At 42.8% G+C, this 23,670-nt stretch overlaps 1 protein-coding gene across 15 annotated transcripts in view; it reads left to right on the top strand.

Annotated features, from left to right (window-relative positions):
* Positions 1 to 23,670, top strand: part of PKNOX1 (PBX/knotted 1 homeobox 1) — a 68,208-nt gene that overhangs the window by 35,915 nt on the left and 8,623 nt on the right. For 11 of the 15 annotated variants that reach the window (XM_073359545.1, XM_073359526.1, XM_073359536.1 and 8 more), the window contains 8 exons: positions 12,383 to 12,553; positions 14,978 to 15,077; positions 17,007 to 17,104; positions 20,560 to 20,598; positions 20,767 to 20,895; positions 21,919 to 21,995; positions 22,574 to 22,746; positions 23,132 to 23,218. In XM_073359545.1, coding sequence (XP_073215646.1) covers positions 12,383 to 12,553; positions 14,978 to 15,077; positions 17,007 to 17,104; positions 20,560 to 20,598; positions 20,767 to 20,895; positions 21,919 to 21,995; positions 22,574 to 22,746; positions 23,132 to 23,218 — 874 coding nt within the window. Of the gene's footprint in view, positions 1 to 8,516; positions 8,623 to 12,382; positions 12,554 to 14,977; positions 15,078 to 17,006; positions 17,105 to 20,559; positions 20,599 to 20,766; positions 20,896 to 21,918; positions 21,996 to 22,573; positions 22,747 to 23,131; positions 23,219 to 23,670 lie in introns of all 15 variants that reach the window. The other 4 variants (XM_073359640.1, XM_073359585.1, XM_073359621.1 and 1 more) reach the window with 4 other exon arrangements.

Here is a 23,670-nt window from a genome sequence, read left to right as displayed (position 1 = left end):
GAAAGTTTGTTTTGGTGACTTCTAACTGAACAGAGTTAGACTGGAAGACCCAGTTTGTGTCCAAGAAAGATGGAGACGTAGTTAAGGAGTTAGTGAAATATTTACATTATATTTATTTATAGGCCTTTCAATGGCACTCCTCTGTAGTCTGAGTACCTTAGAGGCATTAATGCATAATCAACACCTATATGAGGTGAAGAGATCTTACTATCCCCACTTTGCAGATGGGGAACTGAAGCACAGAAATTCAGTGGTTTGTCCAAGGTCCCAACTAGGAAGAGAATTCAGAACTCCTGAGTCCCTGTCTAGTGTTTCAACCATGAGGCCTTTGTATCTCTCTAACAGAGAAGCAAGGTTTGATGTAACTTGCATAAGAAAAGGTCATTGACATTGTGAAATAATTTGCCCAGCCAGAAAGAAGAAGAAATGTGTTTGTATCCTATAACGGTTCTGTGGCTAAATCCTGTAGTAGAGTGGCTTTTGCCACCATAGACCAAAATAATGAACAGAATGTGGAAGAGAGAAAATAAACCAGGTCCTTCCACCAGCTTTTTGAAAGCTGCAAGCAGCAGGGGCACGTGGTGTTTGTTCATTTTAACTGGAATGTTAATGACCCAGTGAAGCCTTGTGAAGTACTCATACCACTATATTATCATAAGTATTGGTAATAAGAATAAATGCTATGTTAATGGCTATAATGATATGTTCTCTCCCATCATATGAAAAGTGTAGCCGAGCCAATAGAAAACACTGCAGGTTTACTGATATTCTGTAAGACCCACCACATTGCTGCACCATTTTAGATTCCTCTTGAAAAGGAAAGAGCCCTGCTGCAGACATTTCACACCTTCAAAGATTGTTTTCAATTAAAATATCTTGTTTAAATATGAGGTTCATTGTCAAGGGGGGAAATACATTTAATGGTTTTAAATAGTCATAAAGATTTCTTTCTGAGAGAGATTTCAGCCATTATTTCAGATTCAGTCATCTTTGATGTCATGAGTGACATGGTACGTGCTCTTGTGAGTCTGCTTGCTAACATGACAGAACTGTAAGCAGAATTCCCTAAACAGACCATTGGTGTTAGTCTCATTTTTAAGTCCATGATCCTAGTATATTGACTGGCAGGAATTCTTATAGTCTTAGAATTGAGGGACAGCTCTTTTCTTCCCTCAGTTCTGCCAGTTTATTAGCCTGTAGTGCCTCTGTCAGTTCTTTCACGACTGACAGCAATGGAGTGCCTGACTGCTGCTGCTCCTATATCAGCCACAGCTTTTGACTGGCATCTTAACATTTCCTGTGGGTTTTTTTTTTTCTTCCAGACTTCTATTAATCTGCCTTAGATTCTGTCATCAAAATAAGTAAAAATGAAAGTCATTTTATTCTGCATGAGGTAGATCAGATGATACTGCCTCAAGGTATTTTTAACTTTTTTAATATTAACAAAGACGCTGTTTTCCTTTGTCCCCCGTTCCTGGTTTCTTTCAAGAGGAATAATCGAAATCTTTAAAGCTCATTTGCCCCTAGATCGTTTTGGCCTTGTTTATGTCTTACTCCAAATACCTTAGATAGGTTCTCAATGGTATATGTGTTTGTCATACTCCTCCCCTATTTGGGAGCTTTCCACTATGAGATAATTAAGAAATGACACCTCTGACCAGTGTAACCTCTTCCCCCACCTGTTGGTATTATTGGACATTCTGGATTGCTCACACGTCAATATACAGTCCGGTCAGTCAAGGGCACCAAAGAAATGAGCAGAAGAGTTACTCCCCAGGAGCCAACCAGACACAGGGTTCTTATGTCAACCCTCCTTGAATTATTAGTGCTCCCACAACAAGGGAGGCTTGCAACTGGTTGCAATGGCAGCCTTTCCTCCCTTATAACTTTTAAATTATATATATATATATATGTAAAAAAATCCAGGTGGAATGGGCAGGAACCTTCATTACAAAGTTGATTTCTCCTCCTCCTTCCCCCCACCCCCCAGCTTCTCTTCTTCTGTCTTTGGCCCCAGCTCATCCTGGCAAAGAATGCAGGCACCAACAGGGACTGTTATCAGGACAGCCCAGAGAGACTCAGAGTGGGCCAGACGACTGCAACGGTCCCTTCCTTCCAGTCCAGTCCCCGTTGCATTGCCTCAGTTCTGACCCTCTGTCTCAGATTAGTGGTGATACTGTAATTAATGTTAAAGCAAGGACAAAACTAACATAAGATCAAGTGAGAGCTAGACACACTAAAAACAAGAGAATAAAAACAAAATTCTAACAGAATAGTCCAACACAGAACAAACGGATCATAGAGAAACGCTTCCAGACTGGAAGGAAGGGAGCCTTGCAGTTGTCTGGCCCACTCTGAGTCTTTCTGGGCTGTCCTGATAACAGTCCCTGTTGGTGCCTGCATTCTTTGCCAGGATGAGCTGGGGCCAAAGACAGAAGAAGAGAAGCTGGGGGGCGGGGGGAAGGAGGAGGAGAAATCAACCTTGTAATGAAGGTTCCTGCCCATTCCACCTGGATTTATAAATATATATTTTTAAAAGTTATAAGGGAGGAAAGGCTGCCATTGCAACCAGTTGCAAGCCTCCCTTGTTGTGGGAGCACTAATAATTCAAGGAGGGTTGACATAAGAACCCTGTGTCTGGTTGGCTCATCGTGGAACAAGAGCTGAATTAGGAAGAGCCATGCATTTCAGTATTGATTTAAAAGAAACCACATATTTCGGTACCAACAGAAGAGCAATGAGCTTGGCCAAGATGAAAGAGCTTTCTTTTTACTTTTTGTGTCTGGAAGGGGGGAAACAGCTTTCAGAATTTAGACTTAATGGACAGCAGGTTTAAAACAAACAAAAGGAAGTATTTCTTCACACAATGCACAGTCAACCTGTGGAACTCCTTGCAAGAGGATGTTGTGAAGGCCAAGACTATAACAGGGTTCAAAACCTCCATCAATGGTTATTAGCCAGGATGGGCAGGGATGGTGTCCTTAGCCTCGGTTTGCCAGAAGCTGGGAATTGGCGACAGGGGGTGAATCACTTGATGATTACCTGTTCTGTTCATCCCCTCTGGGGCACCTGGCATTGGCCACTGTCGGAAGACAAGATACTGGGCTAGATGGACCTTTGGTCTGACCAGTATGGCCATTCTTATGACTTACTCAGTGTTGCTTCAAGGACTGTTCTGAGGGAACAGTAGCTCCACAATAATTGGGATACTGTGACCATGGTTCTTGGCAAACCCACATGGCTCAAGGGCAGCACAGAGACTAATCCACTAATTGCAGGACATTCTGAGCAGTCATAAAGGATGGTCTGGGAGTCTCCCATGGATCAGTAACAGCACCCTACAGGTGATTCACGTGGCTCATACACCTAAACTGGCTGAGATACTCCCAAGGAAGGGGTTGATAAAGTGTGCATGGCCTCTAAAGAGTGCTTTGCCCACATGGCACAGATCTTTTGGGAATGAAGCCATTTGGCTAAAATGGGAGTGGATTGTGAGCTGTATTGGGTTGCAGAACCTTAAAGCTGATTACCTTCAGCAATTTTTAGTAAATTTTAGTCATTTTGATGACTTCCTATTACTTCCTATTACTATACTCACTTAAGTGAGTTGATGGATTTCTGCATTAATGCTATGCAAAAGATTTCAGCATGCAAAACTCCAGCAGAATTTACTTGAAATATCTCTAAGGACTACCTTAGTGCACCTGTAGTTGAGGATGACATCTAAATTAAATTTTCAGCACTGTCTGATTATTTGAATTGAGAGGATTCAGTTCCTCCATGCTGCACCCAATTGAACCAGTTGGCATAGTATCCTAAAGGGTACCACTCCGAACATCGTCTCATACAAAGACCATTGAAATCAATGGAAAGACTCACATTGATTTCAGTGGACTTTGGATCAGACCCCAGTGAATGACTCTGAAGTAATCTATCCGAGAGAAGATAGACATTAGAACTTGTATTTTTTTTCATCCTAGATGCAGTGTAATGTAACCATTGTTACAGTGTAACCATTGTTAGCATTAGGTAATGAGATTTCTTTATTGGGTCAGTACTAAGAATGCCACAGGGGCTTACCAATGAGACTTGTTAGCAGTATGTTTTGCAAATTCTGTTACAGATATTACCAAGCAGAGTATTTCGAGTAGGTCAGATTGCCCAGAGTAGTGAAAAGGCTATCTGGCAACATTTAAAAAGAAAACTTAACAAATTAGCAGTTTAACATTATCAATTTATTTTTACACTAATTTGAATTGCTCCAGAGAGTTAAAGATTAGTTAGAATTATCTAACTAATGGTTGGTTGCATTACTCAGAAGTGTACACTAACAATTTTCAAAGGCAACGCTCAGGCGTATGTGCATTCTTTTGTAACATAATCTTTGATGTGTCTGCTGACCCCAAGGTATTGAGCTGGCCTTCTGCGAGTAGTGTGTCTGACTGTATTTCCCAATATATTCCTGTGGGGGACATATGGAGGTGGTGTTGCTAATCCAAGCAGTTATTATCATATGAGAAGTAGTTTCGAAACTCAGAGCTGTCCATGTTACCTTCATCAGATTTATGGTATTATTTAAAGGCAAGGAGAGACTTTCCACAGGAAAAGTGATCTTGAGACAAATAAAATGGTCATGGTAAAGGTGGACAGAATAATGAATAATATATAGAAAAATCTGCGCACTCCTGTTTACTCTTTCTCATAATACCAGAGCAAGGGATTTTCAGTGCAATTTAAAGGCAACACGTTTAAGGCCGATTTTAAAAAATAGTTTTCACACAACACGTGAAATTCATTGTCATTGAAGCCAAACTTAATAGACATCAAAGGATTAGACATTTTTTAGTGATAATATGCCTGATATGACTCTCATTGAAGTCAGTGGGAGTCTTTCCATTGACTTTAATGGACTTTGGTTTAGATTCAGTACAGTTGCAACAGATACAGTTTTTTTAGAAGAACAATAAACCCTCATCTTTTAGTGCATAAGCCAATCTGATAAGATATCTGATGAGATGGTGGTGAGTCTGAAGGAAACTTCTTCCATGGGTAGTTTATTTTGTAACTGTCCTGCTATAAGGTTTCTTTCAACTTCCTCTGACCTATCTGGTGCTGGCCACTTTCACTGAAAGGATATTGAAGTAAATGGACAAAGGATCTGTCTGGCATAGCCATTCCTCTAGTCCTATTCCCTGTTTTGTAGTATGTTCCTGGCTTTGTTTAAAACAATATCAATGTAGTTTTTACTATCTGGCACCTATGGACAAATTATTCTGCTTACTGGATTTAACCATTAGTGAATGTTCCAGATTTGTTTCTGCAACTGGAAAGACAATATCAGATGGCCATTGACACCCATAGTTAGGTGGCATGTAATAGTCAAGTCATGCTGGGGGAAAAGAATTCTAATGCTTTGTCCACAGGAAGCTAAGACTGCTGATGTACTTGTTACATGCGAAAACGTGGTCATCCAAATTTACAGACTGTGGTCTCTTTCTCTCAAGCGAATTAAAATGAAATATTATTTTTGCTGTGATTGTCTGGAAGCGTTTCTCTATGGTCTGTTTGTTCTGTGTTAGACTATTCTGCTAGAATTTTATTTTTATTCTCTTGTTTTTAGTGCGTCTAGCTCTCACTTGATCTTATGTTAGTTTTGTCCTTGCTTTAATGTTAATTACAGTATCACCACTAATCTGAGACATAGGGTCAGAACTGAGGCAAGGTAACTTATTTCAAACAAGTAAAAGTTTTGATACCCAGGTAATACTATGAGTGCTGTCCATCTGATCCTATAGACTAGCCAAGCCCTCCAGTAATGCTACCTACTGTTGTATGCTCATTGTGACTGTGTCCATGAAAGTGTTTGTTTTGTTCTTGGTCCTTCTTCAAGCCATTAGAACAGTGGTGAGCAAACTTTTTGGCCCGAGGGCCCCATTGGGGTTACAAAACTGTAAGGAGGGCTGGGTAGGGAAGTCTGTGCCTCCCCAAACAGCCTGGTCCCTGACCCCTATCTGCCCCTTCCCACTTCCTGCCCCGTGACTGCCCCCCCTTAGAACACCCGACCGATCCCCACACACACACCCCTGCTCCTTGTCCCCTGACTGCCCCCCTCCCGAGACCTCCTGCCCCTAATCGTTCCCCCTCCCACCCCCCCCGGGACCCTACCCCTGTCCAACACACACACACACACACACACACACACACACACACACACACACACACACACACACACACACACACACACACACACACACACACACCGCCCTGTCTCCTGACTGCCCGGACCCCTATCCACACTCCCGCCCCCTAACAGGCCCCCTGGGACTCCCACGTCTATCCAACCCCCAGCCCGTTCCCCATCCCCTGACCACCCTCGCCCCCAGAACCTCCGCCCCATCCAACCGCCCCCTCTTCCCAGTCCCCTGACTGCCCCCCAGGACTCCCTGTCCCTTATTCAATGCCCTTGCTCCCTGGCCCCTTACCATGCCGCTCAGAGCAACAGGACTGCCACCCGCGCCTTCCGGCCAGAGCCTGCCACACTGCCCAGCAGGAGCTCGCAGCCCCGCCACCCAGAATGCTGGTAGCAGGGCGAGCTGAGGCTGCCGAGGACGGGGGACAGCAGGGGAGGGGCTGGGGGCTAGCCTCCCTGGCCTGGAGCTCAAGGGCTGGGCAGGATGGTCCCGCGGGCCGTAGTTTGCCCACCTCTGCATAGAGAATAGTTTGAGGCTAAAAAAAGTTTATATTTAGGCTGTTTACTTGTACCTACATCAAGTCTTGCTTTGCCACTTGGTAGTTTTTGTTTTTAAGTTCTTTTTGAAAACCCATGTTCTACCACTGCGGCATTACAGGACAATTATTTAACAATATTTCCACCAAGAACAATATACCCCTAAAAGTAGGTGACCTGCTGGTTAAACATTTTGTTAAATATGCATGTTCATGACCATTTATTTGGGATTTGGTGGTATTTAAACACAATTTGAAAGGCAACCGCTGGAGGACTGCATTGGTCTAGAACAGGGGTCGGCAACCTTTCAGAAGTGGTGTGCCGAGTCTTCATTTATTCACTTTAATTTTAAGGTTTTGCATGCCAGTAATACATTTTAACATTTTTTAGAAGGTCTCTTTCTATAAGTCTGTATGTTATATAACTAAACCTATTGTTGTATGTAAAGTAAACAAGGTTTTCAAAACGTTTTAAGAAGCTTCATTTTAAATTAAAATGTTGATCTTATGCCGCCGGCCCGGTCAGCCCGCTTGCCAGCCTGGGGTTCTGTTCACCTAGGCCGGCAGCGGGCTGAGCGGGGCCGGCGGTGAGGACCCCAGACCGGCAGTGGGCTGAGCAGTTCAGCCCACTGCCGGTCTGGGGTTCCGTCCGCCGGCTCCTGCCAGCCAGGGTCCCGGCTGCCGGTGGGCACCTACCTTCTCCCTGGTTCTAGCCCATTCTCTTCCTCTCTCTCTCTGCACCGAGCTGAGGGTGGGAGTGCACTGAGCATAGAGCTGGGGGTGAAGGAGCAGGCTGGGGGTAGGGGTTTAGGGTCTGGCCAGGAGCTAGAATGAGGGAGGGGGCTCAGGGTTGGGGCAGGAGGTTTGGGTGTGGAGTGCTTACCTGGGCAGCTCCCATTTGGTGCGAGGGGTGCAGGTGGGAATGTGGTGGGGGGGTGTGCAGGAGCTCCCATTTGGTGCGAGGGGTGGGAAAGTGGGGGGTGCAGGGGTCAGGGCAGAGGGCTGGGGTGTGTGTGGTGGGGTGTAGGGATCAGGGCAGAGAGCTTGGGGTGTGGGCTAGGGTCATGGGGGTGCTCCCAGCCCCCTGCCCAAAGTGGCTCATGGCGGGGCTAGAGGGGATATGCCCTGATTCCACCCCCCTTCCCCAGGGCCCCATCCCACTTCTTCTCTGCCTCCTCCCCGAAGCAGTGAGCAAGCTGTGGCTCCACTTCTCCCCCTCCCTCGCAAGGGCCATCAGCTGATCAGCGGCAGGGAGGGAGAGGAGGAGGGGCAGGAACCCAGCATGCTGGGGGAAGAGGCGGGGGAGGCAGGAGCTTGCCTGCCCTGCAGCAGCAGGTGGTGGGACCAAGCTTCTTCACCCTGTCCCCGCGGCAGGGAGCGGAGAAGAGAAGGCCGGGGCGGGCAGGATTTTTAATGGTACACTGCTGCCTGCCGGGGTCCCGGCCACCGGCCCCTCTCAGCCCGCTGCTGGCCTGGTTTCGGCAGCGGGCGGAGTGCGGCCAGCGGCTGGGACCTGGCAGGCAGCAGCGTGCCATTAAAAATCGTCTCATGTTCCGTCTTTGGCACGCGTGCCATAGCTTGCCGACCCCTGGTCTAGAAGATTATCTATTGTATACTTTCATAATGGCTCGGTGCTTTTTTATCTTTTTTATCACTAGGACTCTGTGTAGTCAAGATATTGAAACCCAGTGAATGTGCATTCATATTTAAAATAACACTTTGAGCACATGGATCTGATTTTTCTTCAGCTCTTCTTTTAAAGACTCAGAAGCATTTTGTCATCCCTACAGGTTTTGAACCAAAGGGCTAGGACTGCCTTTCATTGCTGTAAGTTCGGACATACCACTTTCTAGATTTGCTGAAACTTCATACAAGAAAAGATCCTCTCCTTGAAGAGTAAGGAAAAACTTCAGGCATAATGTAGGCTCCATCCATCATGGAAAACAATGTGCGCACAAATTTGCCTGTCTTGGTCTCCTTAAGATGCCCTTAACTTAGTTTCTGCAATATGTAGCAAATGGGTGACTGTTAGTGATCAAAAATGATCATTTGGCTTCAGTGCTCTGGCCGGGCAAGCAAATCAATGTACATGGTGAATACATCCACAATAGTGCGCTGCTTGAAACTGCTGTCATCTTTTGAGACTTTTATGTTTTACAAAAGAAATCCAAACTTTATATAAAATAAGGAGAATCTTTTTTGAGATCCAGAATAGCACCTCAGTGTTGTGGATGATGCAACAGCCAGCCAAGGAGAATTGTACCTATATTTTGCTTGCACACTACTTTAACATCCTGTATTCACTACTGTACAATCAGTCTTGAAAGGCCATTTGGTTTTGGTTGTAGCTATTCTGCCATGACATTTACAATTCCTGACGCTGTTTTTATTCCGAGTAATACCACTAGCTATCCCAGATTCCAAGTCTTCGGTATCAGTAAAGAGTACAAGATTTGTCATCATGCACAAATCAGATTTCACCATCTCTTGCTCTGTTACTTACCTGTCAGTTGATTCATCAGCAAGCACAGTAACAAAGATAGCTATCTGTATATATTTCTGAGGCACTTCCTGAAGAAACTTTGCATTTGTAAAGTCTTCCACGCCATAGTTATTAATATGATTTGATCTAGGACTGGTATGGGCAAACTTTTGGCCTGGGTATGGAAATTGTATGGCGGGCCATGAATGCTCATGAAATTGGGGGTTGAGGTGTGGGAGGGGGTGAGGGTGAGGGCTTCAGCTGTGGGTGTGGGCTCTGGGGAGCAGGAGGGATTCGGCGGGCAGAAGGGGGATCAGGGCTGGGGCAGGTGGTTGGGACGTTGGAAGGGTTCAGGGACGCAGGCTCTGGGTGGCATTTACCTAAAGCAGCTCCTGGAAGCAGTGGCATGTCCCCCCTCGAGTTCTTACACGGAGGCGCAGCCAGGCAGGTCTGCGTGCTGCTCTGTCCGCAGACGCCGCCCCTGCAGCTCCCATCAGCTGCAGTTCTTGGCCAATGGGAGCTGCAGGGGCAGTGCTTTGGGCGGGGCAGCATGTGGAGCTCCCTGACTGCCCCTACGCATAGGAGCTGGAGTGGAGACATGCTGCTGCTTCCGGGAGCTGCGCTTAGCCACATCACATGCAGAGCGGGGCAAGCGCTGGACCCTGCTCCCCGCGAGGAGCTTGAGGGCCAGATTAAAATGTTTGAAGGGCCAGATGCAGCCCCCAGGCAATAGTTTGCCCACCTCTCATCTAGGATTAAGGCCACTTTTGGCCTTCAAATTACAAAATCTCAATCTCAGAATCTCTAGAACTAAAATCTTGTTTAGTGATTGTAAAGAGTGTTAAACAAGGTGACAAATTTGTTGGATCTCCTTATTTAACACTTTACAGAAAATTATATAGTAACAGGTTCTCGTTGGGGACAGCAACTTGTTTTCTGCTTTGGTGTATTTTGCATGAGCAGCAGAGAGATCATGTATGTGTAGCAAATCAGTTCTAAAGGTTTTTCACCCATTTACAAGAAGATCTCATGCTTTCTGCAAATTACACAGAACATTTAATCTTTCTGACATGAAATATATCAATAGTAGCTTTTAATTAATTCTGGAAATTGCATTTAACTCTAAGTACCCCATTTTCCTGATGTGTCATGTTCTTTATTCTTACTTGACTCAGGGCCTCCAATATTGCGCTCTGCTGCTGATGGTTTTTTACCCCAAAACCCAGCAGTGTTGTTCAATGTCTTCCAGACACTTTTCAGATATGTTTAAAATTACATGTGTAGATAGTCTTTACACAAATGATTCTTAAGTATTTAGTGTGTAAAGCAAGGATTGCTGCGAAAAATCAGACTACCTGTCCTTAGAGGAGCCAATTTGCAGTTTGAAGGCTGCAACAGAGTATTAAAGAGAGATCATCTCCATTCTAAATACAATCAAATTGTGTTTAGCAGCAGCAAGTAATTCAATTTTTAGTTCGTTTGAGTCAGGTATAAGCTTTATGGGGACAGGGGCAGACTTTGTTAGGTACATATACTGCTTAGCACAATGGTGTCTTGATCTCTGATTAAGACCTCTAGTGCTGCTACAGTATAAATAATAATACACAGCCTACTTTGGCTTGGCTGAAAAGCTAAACCATTGCTTCTCTTTTTGGGAAAGATACCAGACTGTCTTTGAACTACCTGACTGCAGCACAGACCTCTGATCAGAGCACTTATATCCAACACATTATCCTCAGATATGCTCAGTAGTGTGCTTTTTCCCTTGTATCAGCCCCTTTTCCCAAAGCATTGTATATCTTGCTGACAGCATCTAAGCCCATCCCTCTGCCCAGCATCTCCTCCTGTCCACTCACTGGTAGCTCAGTGTTGCTGCTCCTCTCTGTCCCTGAGGCAACATAGTTCTTTCTGCTCCCCTTTCACCAGTCTCCTCCATCCACTCTGTCCTCTGACTATGGTCTGTGCTGCTGTGTCTGTGTCTGATGTCATTCTGGCTCTCCGAATGTCCTTGTTTGATGAACAGGAAGTCTGATGCTTTTATTTGCCCAGATAACAATTCAACTTGTCTAAGGCTTCTGGGTGATACAAAAAAATGCAGTGGCAGGCAAGGGAAAAAACATATTTTGTACATTGTAAGTAATAAAGTTCTGTAGGCCAGATAAGATTAAACATGCATTCACATTGTCTTCAAATTATCCCCTGAGTGACACCAGTGCAACCGTCTTATCCCAGTACAAACTCACTGAAGGTAACGGATTGGAGTTTTGTGAGCAATCCTGTTGATGCACAAGGTGAAATAGGGTGAGCTGAGCTGTGGATTCTTTCTTAGATGTGTTAGCTCTGCAAACTGGCATAAAAAGCAGAAAAACAATGCTTTTTTGTTACTAAAGTCAGCAGATATGGCTGAATACACATCGGAGCAGATTTGTTGAGTAAGATGTCAGTTTTATGTAGTCTTGCTTTGGAATAGAACTGTATTTTAAAGCATATGATTACAAATATGTTCATATTCAAAGGACGGCATGAATGCTCATTTTTATTTATTTGTTTATTTGCTGACAGGCTCTATTCTTGTCTAAGAACTGAAGGTTCCTCTCCCTCTTTTTCACTTTCACAGCTCTGTTCTTGAGGCCTTATGTTGCTGCCAATGTCCTTTTAGGTAATAGGGCAGCATTAGTTGGCCACATGGGTTGCCGAGTAATGGGTAGCACTCCTCCCCAGCGGGGCTACTATACCACTTACAGTTTCTCCTGGCCCAGGGAGTGAGGGAAGGGGATTGAAGAATTGAACCCATTCTTCTGAGTATAGCTCAGAGTACTATTGTTCACCACACCTGCCCCAACCATTTTTTAAAAATTATACAGTAATATAGACTGTGGCCAAGACAAGAAAAATCCTATGCTGTATTTGTGTTTGTTCTGTCTTGTTTGACAGTTTACCTAAGCAGTGGAGCAACACAGGATTTTGTTCTAAACACATGCCTTTCACATTCCAGTGTAATTCAACCTGGGAAAGAGTATTGTGAGCAGCCTTCTGCATCAGTAATTCTGTGTTCTGGTAATTGAAATAGTATATTCTTACATGTATTTAAAGTTTGCCCTAAATTAATTATTCATGCAAGTAATAGTGTTTTCTTGCCTTGTTTCTAAGTCTTTTTTCCATCTTTCTCTCTAGATGGTAAAGGCAATCCAGGTGCTACGTATTCATCTGCTTGAGCTAGAAAAGGTTAATGAACTCTGCAAGGATTTCTGTAGTCGTTACATTGCCTGTCTGAAAACTAAAATGAACAGTGAAACTCTACTAAGTGGAGAACCTGGAAGTCCTTACTCACCTGTACCATCACAGGTACATTTCATGCTTATTTAAATGGGCTTTTTCTTAGAAATACTGTGAAATTTATAATACGTTTTTGCTACACTTTGTAAGAATTCCACTTATACGCTGCTTAGCTTGTTCTTTGTAACTGTGTTTTTATTGAGGGTTGCTAACCTTTTTTGAGGAGCTGAACAGTGGACAAGTTTATTGAAAAGTGTCAACACTTAGAGACATGCCATAATTAGTTTGCCTGCATTCCTTTTACTTCTTACCTCAGTCCAGCAACTTCAAAAATAAAATAAAATTAAAAAAAAAACCCTTGGATTTGCTGGAGTTGCTGCCTTGATGACAACAGGTGTTAGGAAAGAGAATGGACACAAGAAAAAGTTGTCATAATATGCATTGTATCTCTTTGGCAATGTCTTCTTAGCCTTGACCCCGCTGTCCAGTTTATCTGCCTCACTAAAGATGGTTTGGCTCTGTGTGTGTGTGTATAAATTGAACATATAAGTTGATCCAAACATTTTAGAGTGGACAAAGGTTACTTGTTGGTTTTTAGTCATAATATTTTAGAGATGTGTCACGTGTGTCTGTTCTGTCTACCTTGTAATATCAACAGCTGCACGTATTCTTATACACGTGTACTGTATTTGCTAGGTTGTTGAAATATCTGATTAAAATACCTAATCTATTTTATAAAGTAATCAGAGAGGTAATGATTGCTTTATTACCCTTTTTGGAACATCCAGTCGAAAAGGAGCCGTGGTGGCTCCAGTCAGCTCCGCCAGCTGGGCCATTAAAAGTCTACTCGGCGGTGCTGGGGGGCTAAGGCATGCTCGTCCCTACCTGTCCTGGCACCGCGCTGCACCCCAGAAGCGGTCAGTAGGTCCAGCACCTAGGTGGGAGGCCCCGGGGCTCCGTGCGTTTCCCCTGCCCATTGTTCCCAGTCACTGAGAGCTGGGGGGCGGTGCTTGCGGGTGACAGCCTGCCTTAGCCTTGCTGAGCTGCTGACCGGAGCCTCCTGAGGTAAGCCTGTGCTCCAACCCCGAGTCCCAACCTTCTGTCCCAGCCCTGCACCCCAAACCTCCTATGCCCTAAACCCTCATCCCCAGCCCCACCTCAGAGCCTGCACCCCCCAGCCCAGAGCCCGTACCTGCCCCTGCCCACACCCTGGACTCCTCATCCCCGGTCCCACCCCAGAGCCTGCACTTCCAGCCAGAGCCCTCACCCCCTCCTGCGCCCCAGAGCCCCCTCCTGCACTCCAAACCCCTCACCCCCAGCCCAGAGCCCCCTCCCACACCATGAACCCCCTCATCCCCGCCTCCGCCCCGGAGCCCTCACCCCCTCCTCCACCGCAGCCCCATCCCACATTCCGAATCCCTTGGCCGCAGCCTGGAGCCCACTCACAGCCGGAGCCCGCACCCCAACTCCCTGCCCCAGCCCAGAGCCCCTCTCACACCTTGAACCCCTCATTTCTGGCCCCACCCTGGAGCCCACACCCCCAGTTAGAGCCCTCACCCCCTCCTGAACCCCAACCCCATGCCCCAGCCCAGTGAAAGTGAGGGAGGGTTGGGGAGAGTGAGCCACTGAGGGAGGGGGAATGTAGTGGGTGGGGTTAGGGTGTTCGGTTTTGTGTGATTAGAAAGTTGGCAACACTATTTCCTTGAGTGTGGACAATGATGTCATACTACCTAGTAGTGCTTCAGTCTAGGGTGCCGATCCTGTAGTGACTTATGTACATGTTTAATTTTATGCACTATGAATATTCCTAATGGTTTAAATTTCAGTTTTTAAAATTCACTTTTTGCTTTTGGTACCTTGAAGCATGGAGAGGAAAGTTTGAAATTAGATAGAGATTACTTAAAACAATTTTTGGTGGCATGGCTACTAGTTCTCAATGCTGTAGACGCACATTTGTTTAACTTTACACATGTGTTTCCTTTGAAGTCAATGGAACTATTCACAGGCAGAGTTAAGAATATGTACAAATATTTGCAGGATCAGGGTTTACCAACATAATTTAAATTACATAACTGTAGTACTCAGTTTAATTAGATTAAGATATTGTGTGCATATTGCATTTTTAAGTCAGAAAGCTACAGAAGGAATGAAGTTATTTATTAAACCTCCAAACTCACTTATAATTTTACTTCCTGAGACCCATTGTATCTACTCTTTATCTTCTGTGTCTTTGAAAATTGTTGTTTGACTTCTGGTTTAGTTATGTATCCAAAATCTTTTTTATCCCCAAATATGTTTGGTTATTTCATGTCTGCTTTATGGATTTATTATTTAATGACTAATGTTTTCAAGCTGGTCAGTTTGCAGTAATGCCCTTTGAGTGATGGAGTCTTTCTCTTGGAGATGATCCTCTTTTTAAAGCCCCAGCTTTGTTGCAACTACAAATTACATGAGCATACTTAGTTTTTAAAATTAATTATTTTATTTTTCTAGCAAATTCAAAGTGCCATGGCAGGCACACTCAGTCCCCAAGGGATTATGGTGCCTGCATCAGCATTGCAGCAGGGAAATGTGACTATGGCAACAGTAGCAGGTATGACACAGAAAAGAAAAACTGACATATTGCTCTTTATTTTGCTTTCTTTCACAGTTGTTAAGAAATGTACAAAGGTAGGAATTTTTTTATTAAAAACTCCTATAATAGTAACTTTCCAAATGTTTTACAACCAAGTGTCCCAGTAGTTCTTTTGAATACTGGTTTTATATGTTTTGTGTAAATTAAGAATAGTATATACCAGGGGTTCTCAAACTCTTTCTTTCTGACCCCCACCCCACCTTCATGCTATTAAAAACTCCATGGCCCACCTGTGCCAAAACTACTGTTTTTCTGCATATGAAAGCCAGGGCTGGTGTTACGGAGTAGCAAGCAGGGCAATTGCCTTGGGCCCCATGCCACAGGGGGCCCCATGAAGCTAAGTTGCTCAGGCTTTGGCTTCGGCTTCAGCCCTGGGTGGCAGGGCTCAGGGCCCCAGGCTTCAGCCCCATGCGGTGGGGCTTTGACTTTCTGCCCCAGGTCTCAGCGAGTCTAACGCTGGCCCTGCTTGTGGCCCTCCAGGGGGCCCCGGAACCCTGGTTGAGAACCACTGGTATATACTTATATATATATATACAACCGAAAAAAGGACATTGCACAGAAATGTATCTAAAGGGTTATGTGTATGTGGGGTGGGGGAGGGTGATATATTTCTATGCAATGTCCTTTTATAAATGGAAAAATTATTTGATCTATTATTGAAAAGAATAATATTTTGAAAAAAAATTGTTAGGCAAAAAATATGTATTATTAAAATGCCGTGCTTTAAAGCAGGGGCGGGCAAACTTTTTGGCCTGAGGGCCACATCGGGTTTCCAAAATTGTATGGCAGGCTGGTTAGGGGAGGCTGTGTCTCTCCAAACAGCCACGCGTGGCCTGGCCCCTGCCTCCTATCTGACCCCACCGCTTCTCGCCCCATCATGGCTCCCCGGGACTCCTACCCCATCCGCCACCCCTTCCAACCCCCCATCTCATTCCTGACTTGTCCCCCGGGACGCCTGCCCTATCCAGCCCCGCTGCTCCCCACCCTCTGACCGCCCCGATCCCTATCCACACCCCCGCCCTCCCAACTCCCTTGCCCTCTATCCAACCCCCCACCCCCACCCCACTCCCTGCCCCCTTACCACGCTGCCTGGAGCACCAGTGGCTGGCAGCGCTACAACCGCACCTCCCAGAACACCAGGTCAGGCCGCGGCTCTGCAACTGCGCTGCCCGGCCACACAGAGCATTGTGGCAGTGGCGCGGTGCACTGAGGCTGCAGGGGAGGGAAAACAGCGGGGGACTAGCCTCTGGGGCCAGGCAGGAGGTTCCCATGGGCCGGATGTGGCCCGCTGGCTGTAGTTTGCCCACCTCCGCTTCAAAGTCTTTCACTACATTATGTAGGTTTGTAACAGGATCTGGAAGACAGTGAAATCCTGACAACTCCAAACTGCACCATTGTGTTGGGCTGGCAGTCAAGATGAAATACACTTGAAATGTCTTGTCACTAAGTTCACTATGGGCATCTGATCCGGCATATCTAAAATGGATGGAAATTGAGTCAAACGTGTTGCAGTTTTCTGTAAATGAAACTTTAATATCAAAGAGTGCATCTTAATGTGTTAGAGAAGTTGTAATAAAATATAGTTAATATCAGCTATCTAAAAAATGCATTTATATTTGTCAGCAGTAATTATATTAAAATAATTAAATAGAATGATTATTTGTCCCTCAGTAAAGTAACTCCCACCAAGATGTTCACTTCATTGAATCATAGAATATCATGGAAGGGTTGGAAGGGCCCTCAGGAGGTCATCTAGTCCAACCACTTGGTCAAAGCAGGACCAATCCCCAACTAAATCAATAGTGATCTTAGTGTTGAAATGCATGTTTTTCAAATATTCACTTTTTATCTACTTTATAATCATAATTTTGTATTTTGTTTTTAAAGGGGGTACAGTGTATCAGCCAGTCACTGTGGTCACTCCACAAGGTCAAGTAGTGACACAAGCACTGTCACCTGGGACAATTAGGATCCAGAATTCACAGGTTTGTTTCATGGTCTTCATGGAATAGTTTCTTGGAGTAAAAAAACCTATTTTTTTTTAAATTAGTAGTAATATATTCAGTATGATTAAAGTGCCAGACTGAGCATTACACAAATAAACATTAATTACCTTAATTCCAGAAAAAAAAGTTAAGCATTGTTGCAAAGATCCCCACATTTGTAATATGGCATAGGATCTCAAAGATTTGCAAAAAATCTCCCTTGACAGGACAGAGCATCATGACATCAACTATCAATTTCTTTCTTCTTGGTGATAGCAGAGAAGTATTTGTATAGAAGAAAAATATTTTACTGAGTAAACATTAAGCATTTTTAAACTCTTTGTAACTGAACTAGGATTATGGCAGGATGGATTTATATGAGTATGTTATGATGTCATACTGCTGGTGTCAGAAGTGTCATTTTACTGGTGCTGGCAGACTTCTTGCAATTTAAAACTTTATTTTTATATATTTCAGATTTTACACTTGTTAAGAGGTGTTTCTCACTACACAAACTTTCAGAGTACTGTGTTGAATTAAATGGGTGACAGCCAAATAGTGTGCATTACATCAAACTCAAGAAAGAGAAAGGTCAGCCTTCTTTTGCTGGGAAGCCCTTTACAATTTAGAATAGGACAGTCCAATGAAATCTGCATTTCAGGAAGGGAAAATATTTGATAACAGGTTGACCGTCTCAAATCAGAACATCAAGATAGTGGTCTATGTATCAGAAAGTGGTAAATCAGATCATCCAGGAATAAGAAGACCCCAGAGTGGATTAATTTGTTAAACATTTGAACAGGAAGATTCATCTGCACAATATAAAGCCCATTAACAATTACTGATTTTCTTTCATGAAAGAGTATATTTAAAATTCACTTATCCTTTGTAATAGCACATACATGGCCAAATTCTGCCCTCAGATACATATACCTCTGAGTTAATAAGAATTTCATCCATACCCCTGACCTATAAAATTGGTCTGGATTGTTGGGAGGGAAAACTGTTGCCACTTTGAATGGGAAAAGTGTGGCATCCAATGGAAAATAACCTCAATTTATGCACATATATGTCCATAGCTTCCTTTAACTTCAGTTGGAACTCCCAAGTCCATCTGTGGGTTGACTGTGACCCTGTATTCCACTGTAACCCTTGGGCATGAAATAGAACATCCTAAATTCCTATTTCTAGTGTTCCATAACTTTCTGAGGGAGTGGGGAAGAAATTATCTTGTGGGAGTTGAAAAATACAATGGTGAGCCTCTGCAGAGAAGCCGATTGCTGTGAATTTAAAATATTTGGCTGTGTGTGTTTGTGTTTGGGGGCTCGAAGAATTTTTTTTTCATATGATACTTTACACTTAGCTCAAGAACATCCTTTTTAAAATAGATTCACACTCAGCATATACACAGTGCTTGGTGATGAACCAGTGTTCTGTCTTGTTTGAAGAAACTTGGTTTAGAAATAATAAAGTTGTAACACAGCTGTTTGAAATGATATATCATATGTGAGCTCTATGCTGTTTCCTACTAGGTTTGGATAAACACTGAAGAGCATCTCTCCAAATGTTCATAGATGCAGATTTTTTCAATGTGGGAACATCTAGATACATCAATTGAGAGTGAAAAAAGGAGACAAAAGAGGGAAAGATTGATACCTCATGAAGGTTTCATACATCTGTGTTAAAAAGCATTAAGGTCTAGCTTTTAATAATACAACAGTTAAGAATTAAACTACTCAGTGTTAAGGATCCTATAGTAGCCTGAACTCTTCCCCTTGTAGGCAGTACATTAGGGTCTTCCATTAAATGATCATACAGTATAGATACAATACAGTACAACTTCTTTTTTTTTTTTTTTCTTCAGATGTCTTGGGGGTTGTGGGGAGACCTGGCCACCAGGCTTTGAAATCTGTTTCATGATCTCTATTCCCAAGTGCAGACTTTTCAAATCCTGCTGACTTCAGTTTCAGAGGATTCCAGCTGACTGAGAGGACTGTCTCGTTTCAAGTCTGTATGCTGTGCTCCTTTTAATCATGCAGTGGCCTGCCAGGTTTGGGAGACCAAAAACATTTACATGTGAAGCCAGTCAGCCCTTTCTAAAACAGCTGATGCCACTTGGTTATGCTCTGTAGCTGAGGGGACATGGAGAATATAATACAGCCTCATGGTCTTGTAAAACAAATACAGCCTCTGTATCAGAGTTGGTAAAACAAAACATTAAATATGTGCCTCTGAAGCTGTACAAAAGGTACAGCATAAATATAAATCAAGTGCATGCAGCATTGATTACTGACTGGGTAGAGTTAGAATTTGTGTGGAAACTCTAATTCAGAATCTCCTGATTTTTGTGCAGTTAAACTTTAAAACTTAATTTTGCTTTAGTGTAGTTTTTAAAAATGTATGCACACATATAGCTAGAGATCTATGAGGAAAACCTCATTAACTGGTATTTTAAGAATGTAAATTTAAGTAATAGATTCTCCCTGTAGAGTGGCTTTGCATACAGTTATATACTTTCTAAAGGAGCTGCTGAATTTCCACTACAATCAGTTAAACTTTGTCATTTATTTTACTCTGTTCTCATGCTCTTTTGAACTTATTGTTGCAATAATCTAAATTCATCAGGCCAAACTCAACTTGAACGTGCATACATGCAGTTCCCAAGAAACTGCATACCTACTTCAAGGACAGAGTTTAGCCGATTTTTCTCTTAAAAGTGGAGCTGGTGATAGGATAGCTGTTCATTTTACAAAGTTAGTTGTCATACATATATTCTTTGTATCTGTTTTATATATATGGTTTTCTTTAAGGAGCCGGTGTGTACTCCTCTCACCGGTTCAGCTTTGTAGTTTCCAGAGGCTGGAGACTGGGAGAACGTTAAGTAGTGAGAGCTGCTTTTTATACCAGTCATTATTGTCGTCTTTGATGATGATGATGATATGGATTGAGGCACATGCACAGACCTATTGTGCTTCGAGAGTTTTGGTGTATTTGTTTAGGCTGGGGAAGTAAGGACCTTAGAGTTAAATTCACCTCAGTGCAGAAGACCCACACAAGGTGTCTTACACTATTTAAGCTCCATGTTAAGCCCCTAGGGCCTGATTCTTCACAGCCTTGCATCTTGTGTAGTCACGCCTGTGTAAAGTAAGTGTGAAACACTACCAAATAAGCATAGCATGTTACACTCTGTGCACCATGTGTAAATCGATACACAAATTGCAAGTCAGTAGAGAATCAGATTCTCAATATGGTGTTTACAGGATAAGGAGGATATTATGCCTGGCCCCCTGCACTGGAATGAATTTTATTGTAAGTGAAAATAAATGGGCACTTGGTAGCTGTGATGCAGTGAATACAGCCTTCTGGCAACTACAGCAATTCTTGAAAGAGGTTCTAGAAAATGCTAAAACGTCAGAAACCTGATAATATGTAACCCAGAGTATGGATCTCTTTAGGATAATACTGCAAGAGAACTTCCACCACTACCACTGCAGGTAAATAAAGTTCCCTTTTTTGACACAGATTATAGAGCTAACGTATTTCATTGCTTCTGTAAATATATTCATTTTTTCACATAATGATAAAAACAGTTTTTGTGCAATATCTTTATTCATTAAAGTAACTGTATAACTTTCTACATTTTTCTTAAATTATTTGTGCAGCTTCAGTTACAGTTAAACCAAGATCTAAGTATCTTGCATCAAGATGATGGCTCGTCAAAAAATAAGAGAGGGGTTCTTCCAAAGCACGCTACTAATGTGATGAGATCTTGGCTCTTTCAGCACATAGGGGTAAGGACTAAACATGATCAGCAGACATAAGTATTCAGAGAAGACTTTCTGTGTGGTCTATTTGGATTTGCTTCCTGAGGAACATAAAACTTTTTGGCCTTACTTTTTATGCATTAAGGGCCCAATCCAGCTTCCACTGAAGTCTGTTAGAGTTTTCCATTGACTCTAATATGAATTGGATAAGGACCTAATTTTGAATATATTTAACATTTGAACTGCAAGATTTTATTAAATTTTCTAGACGTTGTTATTCTTTATTTCAGTGTGCTCAGGATTTAGTGCCAGGTACTCCTCCAGTGCATGGCTCACTCAGGAGCAATCATGTATAAATTATATGTGGATGGAGAATTGAATTTTCACCAAACCTTCCAACAACTGCTGTGTGCCATCTGCTCTGTGTTATTCTACAGTGTTCTCCCTGTGCATGCATACTTGCGCTGGAAGGGGAAGATAGGTTCTATTTGTAATAAATAGAGCACTATAAATTAATGGAGTATCTTCTGTTTTAGCTAACTGATGTTACAACAGATAAATTATGCATGAAAATCACACGTGTATTTCTTATGTTACATACAGTTTCCTTGTCCTTTTTAATTCGGGGGGAGGGAGGGTGTTGTTTAACCACAAAAGGCTCATCAGCACTCTCATGTGACATAGCTGTCAGACAGTGTAACTAATCAAATCTTACCACATGCTGTGCTGGTGAAGGATCACACTGTCTAACAAGGACTCTGGCAGCTGTGAGAAGCATTTTTTTCCTGAATTTGACATGGGCAATTAAATGGTGGCGTATACACTTTATAAGGATAAAAGCAGTTTTTGTTTAGTAAAGTTTTACTTATTAAGTGACTGTATCAGTAAAAGTTTGTTTTAAAATGCATTTTGTTGATGAAACAGGTTTTTTTTTTATTCCAGCAATTTTTAATCAATTGTAATGAAGAAAGTTTCATTTTCTTTTAAGGGAAAAAAAAAAAGCAAAAAGTTTACATACAAAGTTTTTTTTGTCTTTTTTTTTGTCCTTAGCATCCATATCCAACAGAAGATGAGAAAAAGCAGATTGCAGCCCAGACAAATCTTACACTACTGCAGGTTAACAATTGGTAAGATCCAAAACTTTGGTTTAATGTCCATTATTGGAGTGTAGATTGTCCATTATTGGAATGTATGGAGGTACACTCTGTGTATGTGAGTGCCATCCACATGTGTACAATACATAGAAATAAAATTAGGAGTCTAACTTAAACTGAAAAAATCATGAACATCTAGAGTTAAATCTACAGTTCTACACTAAACTTGCCTGGAAACAATGGGTGATCTTCCACATACAGTACTCTGCAAACTTAAAGCACCTAAGGACCTCAAAACACTCTACAGGCACTAAGGAAAGAGGGCCTGCCAGCCAGGGAGAAGTAGAGAGCTGCTTCCTTAGTTAGATTTGCAATATCAAAGGACTTCAGTGCTCCAGGAGCAGGTGTTGTGGTTCTTGTGCATCCCTAACATGGAGTATGAAATCAAGGTGCTGAGAAATAGCATTTTTCATTTTTAATATGAATTTCTATTTAATTTTTATTTTTTGCATAAAACATTGGTTGAGACCGTCTCTCTGTGTGCGTGAACGCGCATGCATTCACAATTTTTTGGTCATAAGCTGTGTGGTGTTTTTGTTGGTCATGTTTAGGTTTATCAATGCTAGAAGACGAATTCTTCAGCCAATGCTGGATTCCAGCTGTTCTGAAACTCCAAAAACAAAGAAAAAAACAGCTCAAAACAGACCAGTTCAGAGGTTCTGGCCTGATTCCATTGCATCAGGAGTTGCTCAGCAGCAATCTAATGAACTTACAATGTCAGATGGTAAGGAAAATTGGCTGGAACATGTATAGTAAAATGAATTCCTTATTTAAATGTCTTTATTACATAGAAATAAAGTGGCTTTTGTTGTTGTTATGTTTTGGGGCATTTCCTGATGTAGCTAAATCACTGTGTCGATAGTCTGGAAAAAATTAACAGAAATTTCTCTCTCAGAATTTTAGCTAAATACTTGGATTTTTTGGTATATAATATATTATATATAGAAAAAATGTGTTTCAAGAATGTTGTTTAAGTTTCTCAAAGTCAAACACTCAGCAGTTAGGAAATGTCAGAATTAAAGTTGCCCACGCAACCTTAATTCTTCGCCCTGGTGCATATGTATTATGATATAGTTTTTAGTTACATGATCATGTATTATTTTTCCCAGAGTGGAAGAGCCAGACTTGTTACATGGGGCCTCCTGACTCTCCACGCTGTTCTCATTCCTGCAGACCACACTGCCTTACTGCCCAAGGTACTACAGCTCCCGTTGAATTCTCTTACAGTGTTTGTGTGCTCAGTGCTGCAAATCAGGCCCCAAGAGTCTCACATTTGGGCACTGAGAAAATGAGGAATATATAATTGGTGACCACCTGTTGAACTTTTGGTTTAAATGACTTGGCTAGTATCATGTAGGAACTTTTGTGGCAGAGGCAGGAATAGACCCAGTTATCCCTCCTGGATGGCATCCAACTGCCTTAATCACAGGACCAGCCTTTCCCTTCCTGCACTCCCCTGCCTCAGGTCCCTACTCACCTTGCAACGTCTGCATCAAGGGCCTGATCTGACTCTCACTGAAGTCAATAGGAAAGCTGCCAGTAACTGTTGACAGGGTGGGTGAGGTAATATCTTTTATTGGACTCTCTAATATCCTGGGAGCAACACGGCTACAACAACACTTCAATTAATTGTTGACATCAATGGGAG

Source organism: Lepidochelys kempii, chromosome 1, assembly GCF_965140285.1.
Source record: "Lepidochelys kempii isolate rLepKem1 chromosome 1, rLepKem1.hap1, whole genome shotgun sequence".
NCBI classification, from domain to species: domain Eukaryota; kingdom Metazoa; phylum Chordata; order Testudines; family Cheloniidae; genus Lepidochelys; species Lepidochelys kempii.
This window is presented reverse-complemented; position numbering and strand designations above follow the sequence as displayed.